Here is a 15,241-nt window from a genome sequence, read left to right as displayed (position 1 = left end):
ATAAAATGAACCATATTTGATAGTACAACAAAGTGACTATAGTCAACAATAAGTTAGGGTATACTTTATTTTATTTTTTTTTTTTTTGAGACAGAGTCTCGCTTTGTTGCCTAGGCTAGAGTGAGTGCTGTGGCGTTAGCCTAGCTCACAGCAACCTCAAACTCCTGGGCTCAAGCAATCCTTCTGCCTCAGCCTCCCAAGTAGCTGGGACTACAGGCATGCGCCACCATGCCTGGCTCATTTTTCTATATATATTAGTTGGCCAATTAATTTCTTTCTATTTACAGTAGAGACGGGGTCTGGCTCTTGCTCAGGCTGGTTTTGAACTCCTGACCTCGAGCAATCCGCCAGCCTCGGCCTCCCAGAGAGCTAGGATTACAGGTTTGAGCCACCGCGCCTGGCCTTAGGGTATACTTTAAATAACTAAAAGAGTAGAATTGGAATGTTCCTAACACCGAGAAATGTTAAATACCTGAAGTGGTGGATATTCCAATTGCCCTGATTTGATTAATTCACATTGTATGCCTGTATCAAAACATCACATGTACCCTAAAAAGATATACAACTATTATGTACCCATAATAATTAAAAAATTTTTTAATTAAAAAAAATAAACTTGTCACCTCCTGAATCTCTGAGGTGACAGAATTTTGCATGTGAATGCCCTGTCTGAGGTGCTAATTGTCTTCATTTCAAATGCCCTAGCTATTCTCAAGCCCAGGTAGATTTAAAGAATGATGCTAAGGGTGGTCAGTTTTATAGAGTGGATCTGGCATTTCAAAATCTTTTTCTCTAACCTTTCAAAACTAACTTTGTTCTTCCACTAGCTCATCTATAGGTGTGAATTCTCCTGTGACAGTGTTATGATACTGTCATCTGCGGTGAGTTTACACATTCTCTCAGCACTTACTAAAATTCACTTCCTTTACAAAAATAAGAAAAGAAAAAAAATTGAAGTGTCTTTACAAAAATTAGCACCTCTTTTTGATAATATCTGGATTTATCTATGAAGCTAATTTTTCTAAATGCCCTGTTATAAGTGAAAAGCCAGAGACAGAATTATTTATTTAAGCCTGTTTTAAATGTATTTATTTATTTATTTATTTTGAGACAGAGTGTCACTCTGTTGCCTGGGCTACAGTGCCATGGCGTCAGCCTAGCTCACAGCAACCTCAAACTCCTGGGCTCAAGTGATCTTTCTGACTCAGCCTCCCGAGTAGCTGGGACTACAGGCATGTGCCACCATGCCTGGCTAATTTTTTCTATATATTTTTAGTTGGCCAATCAATTTCTTTCTGTTTTTAGTAGAGACGGGGTCTCGCTCTTGCTCAGGCTGGTTTTAAACTCCCGACCTTGAGTGATCCGCCCACCTCGGCCTCCCAGAGTACTAGGATTACAGGCATGAGACACTACGCCTGGCCAGTTTTAAATAAATTTATTATTTCAAGCAACATTTATGAGCATCTACAGTATGCCAGACACTTTAGTAGGTACTTAATTTAGAAAATAGAAAATCACGCTATCTGCCCCCCAAGTCGCTTGTAGTCTAGTGAAGTAGACAAGCAAACAGACAATTACAATTTACTTGGTAAGAGCTGAGATAGAGGAAAGGATGGAGCTCTAGGGGCATAATAGTGGCACACCTAACTCAATTTATATGCTAAACCAGCATAATCTAAAATGGTAAGTTCTTTATCTTTCTGTCTTCTATGTACTATTGCTTTTACTTGTCCTAATTTTACCTCCTTCATTACTCAAAGAAGCCCCCTAATTCTAGTTGAAATTCTGCCTGCTTCTGAGGTTTTATACTTGGAATAATATCAGTAGCTAGTATTTGTTAACTGCATACTACATTCTAGGCATCCTGCCAAGCACTTTGAATGTATTATCTCATTTATTTATATCAACAACCCTATGATGCAAATACTATTATTATTCCTATTTTACTAGCAAAGAAGCCAAAACTCAGAGAACCTAGGTAGCCTGCTCAAGGTGGCACAAGTGGTCAGTGTCAGGCCCAGGATTTGAACACAGGCCACTGATTGCAGAACCTGTGCATTTCACCACTGTCCTCTTCTGCCTCCCAACCTTAATTGTGAGGTCACTGCCCTGGTTTGTTCAGAATTCAGTCTCCTATCTAGCAACTGTAATTTTGATTTCTAGAATATTCTTACACTGGTGTCAACCAGCCCCATGCCCTATAGCATGTTTATGTCTACCTATATACCTTACCAGATCCAATATACTGTTTTAGCCTGGGGCCTCTTTTGTTACTATGTCTTGGAAGGGTCTTCAGAGTCAAGGTCTGTTTCCTTGACACAGGTTACAAGTCTGCAATCTGGACCATCAGCTTACCCATTCAAAATAACAGAACACTGTGCAGTTCGGAGTTTGTTTTGTTTTGTTTTTAAAGTGATCTGGGCATCTTCTCTCCTGAGAAGACCTGAATATACACATAAAGTCTTATTGCCCAGTTATCCTTTTGTCCCTTTTCTAGACCAAATGGAGGCCACTCCTTGCCAGTTTTTATCTTTTTCCATCAGGATAAATGAGATGGCATATGCAATGTGCCTGGAACCTAACAGATACTCGAGATTTTTTTTCCTACTAGCCTGTGAGCTCCTGGAAGACAGGGATGATGTCATATTTTTCTCACCACACTCAGATCTTAATACAGTACCTGGCATCTAGTTAGCTCCCTTTTTCCTCTCCCGTCTTCTTTCCCTTTATAGAGAGAACTCTCTGCAGAGACTGTGGCCTCTAATTTGCCTCGAGGAGTATATCATTTCTGACATTGAGTTCTTTTACATTCATCGTTTACCAATGTCTACCTTGTGGTCTGCCTCATTTTTGTTTATAGAAACAATACTTCACATCCTACACCTCGTCAACTGACAAACAAATCATCACATAGCTCTTTTGGTCTCATAAACCAGTTGTCTTTGGATCGGGACAGAATCTTCTCTCTGCCTCCCTTTACCCTAGGTGGGAGCCCTCAGGGTATGATATCAGAACAAAAAAAAAAATACTTCTTTGTAAATGAGGCTCTAGCTTTTCAACTAAAATATATGTTCTCGGCTGGTCCCGTGGCTCACACCTGTAATCCTAGCACTCTAGGAGGCCGAGGTGAGAGGACTGCTCAAAGTCAGAAGTTCGAAACCAGCCTGGGCAAGAGCAAGACCCCGTCTCTACTAAAAATATAAAGAAATTAGCTGGACAACTAAAAATATATATAGAAAAAATTAGCCGGGCATGGTGGCGCATGCCTGTAGTCCCAGCTACTCAGGAGGCTGAGGCAGGAGGATCCCTAGAGCCCAGGAGTTTGAAGTTGCTGTGAGCTAAGCTGATGCCACGGCACTGTAGCCCGGACAACAGAGTAAGACTGTGTCTCAAAAATAAACAAACAAATAAAATATCTGTTCTCTTTCTTGAAAGCTCAAGAATACAATTCCATCACTAGAGCTTAATTGAAAGGATTAAAGCCCAAGAGATTATTTTATTTATGTATTTTTGCCTGAACATTTTTTAAGAAACCTCTGATGTTTTAAATTGTAGGTGACCACTTTGATCTATACATCACAAATGCCAAATTTTGGTAAGGGTATGAAATTAAGTGGACTATAAACATTTCCCTAAGCAGCTTTGTAAATACAAATGAAATATTATAACCCAGCAAACAAAAGAGCTAATGGTGGATTTCTAAATGCATTTTGTAGTTACATATACAACATCGGCATTATTTTTTCCATCTCAGTGATAAATATTTCATGAAAAAATGTTAGAATCATTGATCAGCAGGGAGTTCAATAGCCTAAGTCTTTTACAAAGCAGGTCATAAATGTTCTGAAGTTTCAAAACTGTCTAGACAATATCAGAAATTGTAGTGGTAAAGGTATGACATTTTCAACACTTCCTTGATCTTTTTCTTTCCTGGAACCAATATGGTTCACTGAAATTATCAAAATAAATATATATCAAGCAAAAAATAAATGAGATTAAATCTAAAACTTTTACTTACAGACAAAATCCTCAGAGAGCTCTTTGTCATCATTTTATAAACACTGCGGTATGGTTTAATGCTGCCTACCACAAAAGTAATCATAGGTTTCTGCCTTGTGTACAATTATCTTTGTAATGTAGTGCAGCATGAAGAAGAAAACCTCAAATAGTAGATACAGACATAAAATCAAAGAGCTGGAGAATGTTTCAAGTGAAGCTCTAATATTGCATATAATTTTGAAGTAAAACAAAGCAATTTTTCTGGCAACTTTTTCATTGACTGGGGGCACAATCTGAAACCATCTGGCTATCATGGAAGCTTTGCAACCCAATATGGTACATACTGAACTGGGACTCCTCTAAAATCCTTTTGCACTTAACATCTATCAAAACTACAAGCTTTCTACAGAGGTTGTTCCTAACTTGTTTTTCTAAAATTCATAGAATTTTAAGAAGGTAATATTGATCGATCCTGAGGTATTGTCAGTATTACAAAGAGCCTAATAAAATGGTCCATTTGCCTGTGATTATGCTGCATGGAATAATAATAATAATAGAATTCATTGAATCTCACAAAAATCCTAAGCTAAAATGGCAAGTGACTGCTTTTAGTTAGAATTATATCAACTTAGTATGAGAGAACTTTATATAGGCTTTCTTAATGTTAAATGAACAATTACTTATTAATTGAAATCATTTGATATATGTGTAGAATATTTCAAAAATTGACATCTGCAGGCCAAAAATATAATGGAACAATCGATTAAAAGGCTGAGTACAGTTTGGCATATATTTACCTTATTTCCTCTAATAGTATAGGAGGTCATTGAGGACAATAACGATCACTTCTACAGAGTAGAGCACATTGCTCAACTCACAACAATTCTGTTCTGCACTTGATCTTAGCCAAAAGGCTGAGAAGTGATAACAATTCTGTTCTGAATACCTGCTGTTTACTTGATCTGTAAAGTAACAAAAGAAACAAGAGATTCCTGGTAGCATTGCTTACCTCTAAAATTGACACTCAGGATGATATGGTGCTTTTCCACAATTGCTTTATGCCCCAGAGGAGTTAGGCCGGATGGGTCAGGATATGACCTGCTAAGGTAATTCTTAGGTCCATTGAAAAGAGTGCTTCCAACAGTGAACCAAATAGAGGGTTGTACTTAAGGAATTCTACTAGGTCTCCTGGGGTTACTGATATCCAATGCAGCAATACTTCCTGTGCCTATTTTACTGTGTTTCTGAACACTTTCTTAAATGCCAAAAAATAAACAGTATAGTCAATAAGAAAATCTGTTCAACAGCAACCTTATAAGGTCACAGGCTAGGTCTATTTAGTATCCTTAAGTGTCTATGTGGTTTGGAGCCAGTGGATCTACTCATCATGTGCTAGAAGTGAGGAAACCACTCAAGAGTGCTATATGGTGCCTGCACCACATAAGAAGCCACTACCATTGGGTGTTGAGACTTTATAAAGCACATGATAGGAAAATTGTGTATTTCTTTGCCACTCTGTCATAGATTTAGCACCAAGATTTAAAAAGCATCAATTCTCTTTTCCGTTTTGCAATGTGAGTCTGAAGTTTTTGAAGTCTCCTTTTCCCCCCCACCTTCCTCACTGAAAACTACATACACGTACTGTATATTGGACTTTTAGAGCTGGCACCTTATCCACGTAAAACAAAAACTGAGTAACTCAGATAAACTTTAGATAAGCAACCAAGATGTGTTTTATCTTAATATGAAACCCGGATACAAATTTTCAGAAGGCTGATCTGCTGAATCAAACACAAGTCACTCCCACTGCCTAAATTACAGGCTTTTCCAGTTTGGGTGACTAAGATAATAAATGACCATACTCACTGGCAGCCAAGGTAGTCACATATCCCCAAACTTGAGATTCTAAAAGAGTGACTCCATGACCACCAGAGTGCCTCAAAGTCCCTCCATTATAAGTCATTTCTTTCGGTTTAGGAATGATGATTCCTGTTAACATGCAAATATATTACTCAGTAAGGGTGAAGGGTTAGGGCAACTGTGATATGATGAAAACAGCACAGACATTGGAACCAGTGAAATGTCATTTTGAAGCCAGACTTCACCAATTCCCAAATTTGGGTATTATCATATCTGTAAAATGGGAGTAATAGTACCAACTTTGAAAAATTATTAATATGGGTCCCTAGTATACCTTAAAGTCACCAAAAGGGGTAATGTGTTTAGAGTACATGGCACATAGTAAGCACTCAATGATAGCTTTTGTTATCATTACTAATCCCTTACACTCATTCCCACAGCATCCAGAACAGAACCCTGGGAGGGGAGAAAGGGAACTAACACCTGTTGGAGCTAAGTTCAGTAACTTGTTTGAGGCCACACAGCTAGTGAGTAACAGAGGAAGTATCTGAACTCAGGTTTCTCTGGCACCAAAGCCCAGGCTTGTGCCACAGAAACCTGCTGCCTTTTCTTGCATATACCCAGTCTAGAAGAAAGTAGTAATTTGACAGCCTCAATGATTCAGGTTACTTTGAAAAAGATCAGCCCTGAAAGACTGTATAATCATATTAAAATATATAAAAGCTATAAAAAAAGATTTTTTTAAATGTGAAGATGTGGGGCCGGGCGTGGTGGCTCACACCTGTAATCCTAGCACTCTGGGAGGCTGAGGCGGGTGGATTGCTCAAGGTCATGAGTTCAAAACCAGCCTGAGCAAGAGCAAGACCCAGTCCCTACTAAAAAAAATAGAAATTAATTGGCCAACTAAAAATATATATAGAGAAAAAAAATTAGATGGGCATGGTGGCACATGCCTGTAGTCCCAGCTACTCGGGAGACTGAGACAGAAGGATTGCTTGAGCCCAGGAGTTTAAGGTTGCTATGAGCTAGGCTGATGCCACAGCACTCTAGCCCAGGCAACAGAGTGAGATTCTGTCTAAAAAAAAAAAAAAAAAAAAAAAAAGGGCAAAGATGTTCACTTAGGAGTCATGCACCTGTCTGTGCGTACATTATATCTCATTAAAAAAAGGCTATGCACAGGGTTAAGTCTGTTTTCATAAAGGCCTAAAAGCATGCCAATGTACAGCAGAGTCCATTTTGAAGCCATAAAAGCAGCAACTATAGTGAAATCTAGAATGACCTGCTGGTATATGACAACGGATTATGCTGGAAAATTCCCAAGTCTCTCTCTCATCTCCCTAAAATTCTAAGGAGCTATCAGCACCCATGAGTATCACAAGACCAGCCCCTAATCTAGAAAACCTAGCCTTGGGTTTGACATCCCTAATGAGCCCCTTCTTCTCCAGTGTTCTCCCAGAAATCATGACTCTGAAAGAAGTGAGAATGCTGGTGGGCAGGGTGACTTTTGTTCTCTGTCCAAGTACCAAGCAGGTAGCTGGCCTCCACTCCCCTTGGCCTCATGGAACATTTGTCTTGTGAGCTGACAGTCCACAGGCTAGCTGCTTTCCAGAATCCTGAGAATGATAGGATTATGACAGGATTCTTCCTAGGAGGAATGGGACAGTGCCTTGGAAGGCAGAAATAACAGGGGGGCAATTTCTGCTCATAGGACATCAGGGGACTTCAGAGAGACAGGGTCTCAGGGAAATGGCTTCTTAGTATACATAGGGAAGCTGGAGCCCAGACATTAGGGCTTCCGGCCTAGGCAGAAGCACCCTCCCCTTCTCTTCCCTCGTGCCCCGCCAGCCCTGGAGCAGCAGACATGCTCACCTTCGAGGGACCACTTGGACTTAAGATGGTAAGGGTAGCAGGGACAATCACGATGGATTGAAGGCCCCGCAGAGGTGCCCCCAATTCTTGGATAACTCGTCAGAAAAGCAGGGGCCCTTCAAGAATGAATGATATCCCTTCACCTTAGTGGGATGGAGGGAAGGTGCAGATTTAAGCTGCTATCCTGAGCAAGCCTGCCCCGAGATACACAGTACACAGTAGACACAGCAGGCAAATGCATACTCTTTATTATGAGTTAGAACAGAAAGCCCCTGACAAAGGTTGATCTTGGTGAGCAGGGTGGGATTCTGGGGGGGAACTCGAGGACAAGTTTAGCTCAGACTGGCGGTGGATGTAACCTCCCACTCCTGGGCTCCACCCTGGTTCCCTCCTTGCTTTGGGGGAACAGAGCCTGCATAGAACACAAGAAGAGAAGGGGTCCAAGGCATCCTCAAGAGTTCTTACCCCATTAATTCTCCCTTTCTGGGGTAGCAAAAGAAAACAAAAAGAGTTCTCATCCCAGTCCAATTCTATTTTTAACCCAATTAGCCCTCCCAAGAGAAGCGCCATCCATACCCTGATGGCTTCGATGACTGTTCTTGAAATCCATCTTGTTCTTCATCCACCGTGGATTGGAAAGGGACCTGAGATGGGAGCAGCCCAACGCTGAGGGCTGGAGCATGTAGCTAACACTCCCCCAAGCACTGTCTTTCCTTAAGTCACCCCAGTGGTCTTTCAGGCAGGCTGGTGGGCAACTAGGAAAATAGCTGTCCCTCTCAAGGGAAGACATCAACAGAGGATGAGAAAAGCCCTGCCTGTACTTGTGTGAGGCCACTTTCCTAAACCTTGCCACTGCCCATTTGTCTCAGCTGGGACTAATGAGATGAGCAGTTTGGTTACTCAAGACCTTTCATGAAAGTCTCTTTCACATCGCCCCCCCCAACAAAGGCAAAAATGAATCTGGATGTTACTTAATTGGTTTTACCCAAGGCCACACTACATGCAAGGCAAAGACACCTCTGATCTGATATGTATCCCAAATTATGCTTTCTCCCGTCTTATAATAAAACTCGCCAAAAAGGATTATGTGTGCACCAGATAATAACATATAAGTCTAGCTCCTAACACATACTATACAATAACTATTTGTCCTATGAATTAAATGAAATTTGTCAAAGTTGCTATCATCTATATAATTTAACATTACAATCCCCTGAACTCTTCCAAGTGAATTCCTTGTCCCAATGAAAAAATTCAATCCTAACAAAACAATTTTACTCTCCCCTTTACCCCTAATGAGTGCCAAAGCATCTTTTCTTCCCTGACTTCCTTTCGCTCTTCTTGGCTTTAGCCACTGGGGGTCTAAGGTGTGGGTACTTCAGAATCTAGGTGTTATTTCTTTTCAGTCTTGAGAGATCTTCTAATGGGACAGGCTTAGCTTCTTCAGCAACAGCAAGTTTAGTGGGGCTGACACACAAAAACAAAACCTCCCCTGTAAAACTTGCAAAAAGCAGGCCGGGCGTGGTGGCTCACGCCTGTAATCCTAGCACTTTGGGAGGCCAAGGCAGGAAGATTGCTTGAGCTGGAGTTTGAGACCAGCCTGAGCAAGAGTGAGACCCTGTCTCTACTAAAATTAGAAAAAATTATCCAGGCATGGTGGCACATGCCTGTAGTCATCCAGCTACTCAGGAGGCTGAGGCAGGAGGATCACTTGAGCTCAAGAGTCTGAGACCAGCCTGAGCAAGAGCGAGACCCTGTCTTTGCTAAAAATAGAAAAAAATTAGCTGGGCAACTAAAATTAGAAAAAAAAAAAAATTAGCCGGGCATGGTGGCACATGCCTGTAGTCCCAGCTACTCGGGAGGCTGAGGCAGGTGGATCCCTTGAGCCCAAGAGTTTGAGGTTGCTGTGAGCTAGGCTGACACCACCGCACTCTAGCCCAAGCAACAGAGACTCTGTCTCCAAAAATAAATAAATAAATAACAAATAAAACTGACAAAAAGCAAACATGAACACTACAACAGGAATAGCATTTTCAAAGAAAAGTGTTGTTCCTAAAATTCAACACAGCTTATAACTCTAAAATCACAACTTATAACTCTAAAATCACAAACAAATATATGGTATTCTCAGGAAAAGGAGGTTAAGAAGAAAACAGAAGGCAGTGGAGAAAAAAGGCGGCTTCATGACTTCAGCTTCTTCAGGGTGTCAATCAATCAGTGGCAGCTATCTGGAATCCACCATCTGCAAAACTGAAATGCAATTAGAAATCCCCTAAAGAGTGACTGTGATATCCATAAGTAGTCCCTCTTTGTTCAAGTAAATGAATAAAATAAAAATGTAAATATGCACATACTTGTGTGTTTGTGTACCCACAATGATAAAAAGGTATTAATTTGGGTAATAGGATAATGGATTATTTAATTTTATCTATGGTAATTGTGGTTTCAAATTTTCTGTGAAGTAAATAAGTTTCTTTTTGATCAGAAATCTTAGGAAATTGGTTTCTCTTTCGGGTATTTCCATTCTTACTTACCTTCCTGAAATCAGTGACTTTGTCCCAGGTTAACGCCTCAACTCTCAACTGGCACAAAAGCTTTCTTGCATTTATAGCAGGCTGTGCGCCATGAATAATTCATGGCTTTACACCATGGGCAGACCCAATTCACTGGACTGCCACCTGGGGCAGGCTTCTCCTGTTGCTGAGATTCTGAGGCTTTTTTCCCTTTTGGTTGCTTGGCCTTCTGCCCTTGAGGCTGCTGTTTCTTTGGACTTTCTCTTACACGGTGGCTCCAGCTATCCCCCTGGGGTTTCACCTGGGGCCTCTCTAGACCTCCTTCTTGGCTATGGCTCTTGCTATGCTCCAGGGGGGCCATTCCCTGGGCCTTCCCTGGATTGTCTTCCTGGCTGTAGCTTCTGCTTTCTCCCTGGGGGAGAGGCCCCTGAGGCCTCTTTGGACCTTCTTCCTGGTTGTGGCTTCCCTTCTCCAGGGGGACAGTCTTCTTGGGCCCCTCTGGGTCCTCTTCCTGGCTATGGCTTTTATTGTCCTTGGGGAGGACAGTGCCCTCGGACTTCACTGGACCTTCTTCCTGGTTTTGGCTCTCTTTATCCCCCAGGGGACCCATCCCCTGGGGTTCCTGCGGACCTTCTTCCTTGCTGTAGCTTCTGCTGTCCCCCAGTGGGGCCATCCCCGAGGGCTTCTCTGCATCATCCTGGTTGTGGCACCCAGCACCCTTGAGAAGGGACATTCCCTGGGACCTCCCTGGATCTACTTCCTGGCTGCGGTTCCCACTGTTGTCCAGGACGGGTACCCCCTGGGACCTCTCTGAACCTTCCTCCTGGCTGTGGCTTCTGCTGTCTCCTAGGGGGGCTGACCCCTGTTGGACCACAGAACCTTCTTCCTGGATGTAGCCCCTCTGGTACCCTAGAGATGCCATGTCCTCCTGGGAGCCCACTGCAGCCCAAGGGCCAGGTGGGTAGATCCCCACAGGAGGCATCTGAAGTGGAACTACTGCTCCTTCTGCTTCCATGACTACTGCAGGTGGTGGAGGTGGCAAGACTGGGAATCCCATTGGGATTGGTCCCTGGTATGGTAATGGGTATGGCCCTGGCATTGGCAGAGGGGGTTGTATGGCCTGGGCCCAGGGACTTGGGGGTCCTGGCACATAAAGAACACTTGTCGGGGCTGGCATCTGGGTCTCAAAATACAGTCCGCCCTGTGCCCCTGCAACCACCATCTCTCCCTGCTGATCTGTATTCAGAGGACACGCTACAGCCCCTTGCTGCTCAACTCCCATCACAGGCATTATGTCAATGGCCAGTGGGGTGACCTGTGCTGACCTCTGGACCTGGAGCAGCCTTCCTCGTAGCATTTCACGCTCATTTAATGCCTGCTGTAGAGCGGCCCGTGTGAAGTACAGCTGCGTGGCCGCATCCTCACGCTCGTCGCGCAACCGCTGTAGCTCAGACGCCATAGCCCAGGAAGCCAACTCACGCTCCTCCACCTGCTCCTGCAGCCGCCTGACTCGGCGCGTCTGCTGCTCCCGCTGCCTCGCACCCGCTCGCACACTCAAGGCCAGCGCGCTCCAGGCACAGGCCCGTTTAAGGGCGCGCGGCACCTGGGGATCTGCCACGACGGCCCGAAGCCGATCCTCTACCTCGCTCCAGGGTCGCGAGCGGAAGGCCACATAGAAGTCTGGGCTGCCACCATTCATGAGGACTTCATTGTTGATGAACCTGATCACCTCATTGTGGCGGAACCCGCTGGCGTGGTCCCCAAACTCCACAGCCATGGCCGCTGTGGCCTAGTCAAGTAACCGCCTCCCGGAGCCTTGCCGCCGCTTACGCCGCCACCAGACACAGGTGCGGGCTGTGGCCACCGACCGGTCTGCCCTTCCCCTCCCGCTCAGTTCTACTTCAGTCCTTGCCCAGTCCTGGCCTCCTTCGTCCCTCACTCCCTCCTTCTCCTCACAAAAAGCTAAGCTGTTCTCCCTCACCGCACCAACCTCCTTCAGGCGACGGCAAGACGCGTCACAAAAAGGAGCTGAGTCACGCCCGCAAGGCCTGCTGGGACCAGCCTCCTCCAGCACAGCGACCCCTACTTGAGAACCGGATGGGTGGCTGTGCGGGATTGTAGGGAACCAACGGCAGCTTTGTTTCCAAGAGCCTGGGAAAGACCATACTCAGTGTTGTGGAATGAATTCCTAGCCAGGTGACAGATTTGGATAGGTGCATGCACAGGAGCTTCTCTTGTCTCAGCTCCATCTCCCATACTCTTAGTTACTACTTCAAACCTTCCATAGGGTCAGTCATGTTGTCTGCACACTTCCCTCCTCATCCAGAGCAGATGAATTTAGAGTACCTGTCATCAAGAAAATCAAGCGACTGAGCCACGAAGTCCTTGAACTCTCCAAGTAAATTCACTCCCATCTTTATCTGGTCAAACCTGATCTCAGAGGGTGTCCTTTCACTTTTTTAGACTAAATACTCTGCCCTTGACTGAAATCTTCCATAACAGAAATAAATACAAAAGGGAGTCCTCCAGGTGACACTGTTACAGAATTGATAAACCTTTAGATAGATTGTTGAAGAAAAACAGAAGATTCAAATTAATAAAATTTGGAATAAAAGTGTAGCATTGGTTAGTAACCTTACAGAAATAAAAAGGATCATAAAAGAATACTATGAAAATATATATGCCAACAAATTAGGTACTTACATGAAATGGACAAATTCCTAGAAACACAAACTACCAAAACTAAAGAAGAAATGGAAAATCTGAACATATCTTTAAGTAGTAAAGAGATTGAATGAATAATCATCAAAAACTTCTCAACATGGAAAAGCCCAGAATCAGATGACTTCACTGGTATTTACCAAAGAATTAACCACATACTTACCAAATATTTACTGAAGAATTAACAGAAATCCTTCTCAAACTCTTCTAAAAATATAAGAGAAGGGAAGACTTTCCAACTCATGCTATGAATCTGGTATTACCCTGATATCAAAGCCAAACAAAGACATCACAAGAAAAGAAAAATATAGACCAATATTTCTTATAAACATAAATGCAAAAATCCTCAACAAAATACTACCAAACCAAGTCCAGCAGCATACTAAAAGGATTTCGAAACCTAACCAAATTGTATTTATCTCAAGAATATAAGAATAGTTCAATATATGAAAATTAATCAATGTAATACACCATATTACTAGAATGAATGGGAAGAATTACATAATCATCTAATACAGAAAAAGCATTTGACAAAATTCAATACCCTTTGATGAGAAAAAAAAAAAACCTCAAGAAACTAGAAATAAAAAGGAATTGCCAGAACCTGATAAAGAGCATTTATGAAAAACTCACAGCTGACACGACATACAATGGTGAAAAACTAAAAACCTCCTTCCTAAGATCAGGAACAAACAAGAATGCCATTTTCATCACTGATATTCAACATCGTCCCGATACTTCTAGCCAGAGCAATTATGCAAGAAAAAGAAATAAAAGATATGCAAATTAGAGAATAAATAAAACTATCTCTATTTGTAAAGGATATGATTCCACATATAGAAAATCCCAAAGTAGCCATAAGAAAGCTACTAAAGCTAAGAAATTCAGCAAAGTGGCAGTGTATACACAACACACAAAAAATCAGTGGCATTTCTGTGCACCAGCAAGAAACAATTCTGTTTCCAGAAAACTTAGAAAACAATTCCATTTATAATAGAATCTCCCCTCAAAATAAATTACTTAGGAATAAATTTAATGAAAGAGGTAAAAGACTTACACACTGAAAATCATATAACATTGCTGAAAGTAGTTAAAGAAAACCTAAAGAAATAGAAAGATATCCCATGTTCATGGATTGGAAGACTTCATATTTTTAAGATGTCAATACTCTCATAGTGATCTAGAGTCAATGCAATACCAATCAAAGTCCCAATAGCCTTTTTGCAGAAATATAAAAGCTGATCCTAAAAATACATGGAATTGCAAAGGACCCCGATTAGCCAAAACAATCTTTTTTAAAAAAAGCATAAAGTTGGAAGATTCATACTTCCTGATTTCAAAACTTAATACAAGGCTGGAATATCTGAGAAGTACTGGCATAAGGATCAAAAGGATAGAATTGAAAGTCCAGAAATAAACCCATGCATCTATAGTAAATTGATGTTCAACAAGGGTGCCAAGAGCATTCAATGGGGAAGGAATAGTCTCTTCAACAAATGATTCTAGAATAACTGGATATCCACATTTGAATAAATGAAAGTAGACCACTACTTCAGTATATATACAAAAATTAAGTCAAAATTGTTTTATTTGTTGTTATTGCTTGTTTGGGGCTATTGTTGTTTTAGTTACTTTCCTAAGTGATTTTTGTACAGATTCTATTTGTAGTATGTGATCACTGAAGTCTGTGTTCTGTTAGTTTAGTGGCCAGCTGCCATGTACTGATAGCATTTCCATAAACACCTGGAGCCCAAAAATACTATTTTAAAAGTAGAAAGAACTTTTAAAACTCTCCCACTCTTTGAAGATTGGCCCCGTTTTAGGACTCTACTTCAATGCTTCATTTATAATACTGCAGTTGCCTTTACTTCCTACTTGTACAGAACCTGAAAGTCAATTAGAAGCTTAGGGTTTTCTCAGGCCTTTCCTGAGCATGTGTCAAGTCTGGGGCATGTGCATGGTCTTCTTAATTCTCTAATTTTCATGGCAAATTTTAAAAGCCCTCATTCTCCCACGTATCTCCTTTCCCACTCTCTTTCTTTCCAGGCTTTTTGGTCTATTCGCTGCTTATCCTGACTGGTTCCCTTTGCTCCAGGCTGCTACAGCCAATACTTTGGCCTTTAAATGCTTTTGGCAAATGCCACCTGGGAAGCCGCCCCAGCACTGCAAATGCTCTGAGTCAGGTGGGCGAAACAAAGGCAAGCCTTTGCACTAGTCCTTCAGGTAGCTGCTGGATAGATTGAAACACACAACCACAATTCTTTGAGAATAAGGTCCAT

General features: G+C 42.1%; 1 protein-coding gene across 1 annotated transcript; it reads right to left on the bottom strand.

Annotated features, from left to right (window-relative positions):
- Window positions 1-10,299: 10,299 nt before the first annotated feature.
- Window positions 10,300-12,018, bottom strand: TEX13D (TEX13 family member D). Its single transcript, XM_012759563.3, has one exon. The coding sequence runs from the start codon at window positions 12,016-12,018 to the stop codon at window positions 10,300-10,302; it is 1,719 nt and encodes a 572-aa protein (XP_012615017.1).
- Between the last annotated feature and the right edge of the window lie 3,223 nt (window positions 12,019-15,241).

The sequence above is a fragment of the Microcebus murinus genome, chromosome X (genome assembly GCF_040939455.1).
Source record: "Microcebus murinus isolate Inina chromosome X, M.murinus_Inina_mat1.0, whole genome shotgun sequence".
Taxonomy (NCBI): domain Eukaryota; kingdom Metazoa; phylum Chordata; class Mammalia; order Primates; family Cheirogaleidae; genus Microcebus; species Microcebus murinus.
This window is presented reverse-complemented; position numbering and strand designations above follow the sequence as displayed.

Bases quoted from the DNA above. Each gene is read 5' to 3' on its own strand.
- TEX13D (XM_012759563.3), bottom strand. From the start codon at position 12,018: ATGGCTGTGGAGTTTGGGGACCACGCCAGCGGGTTCCGCCACAATGAG.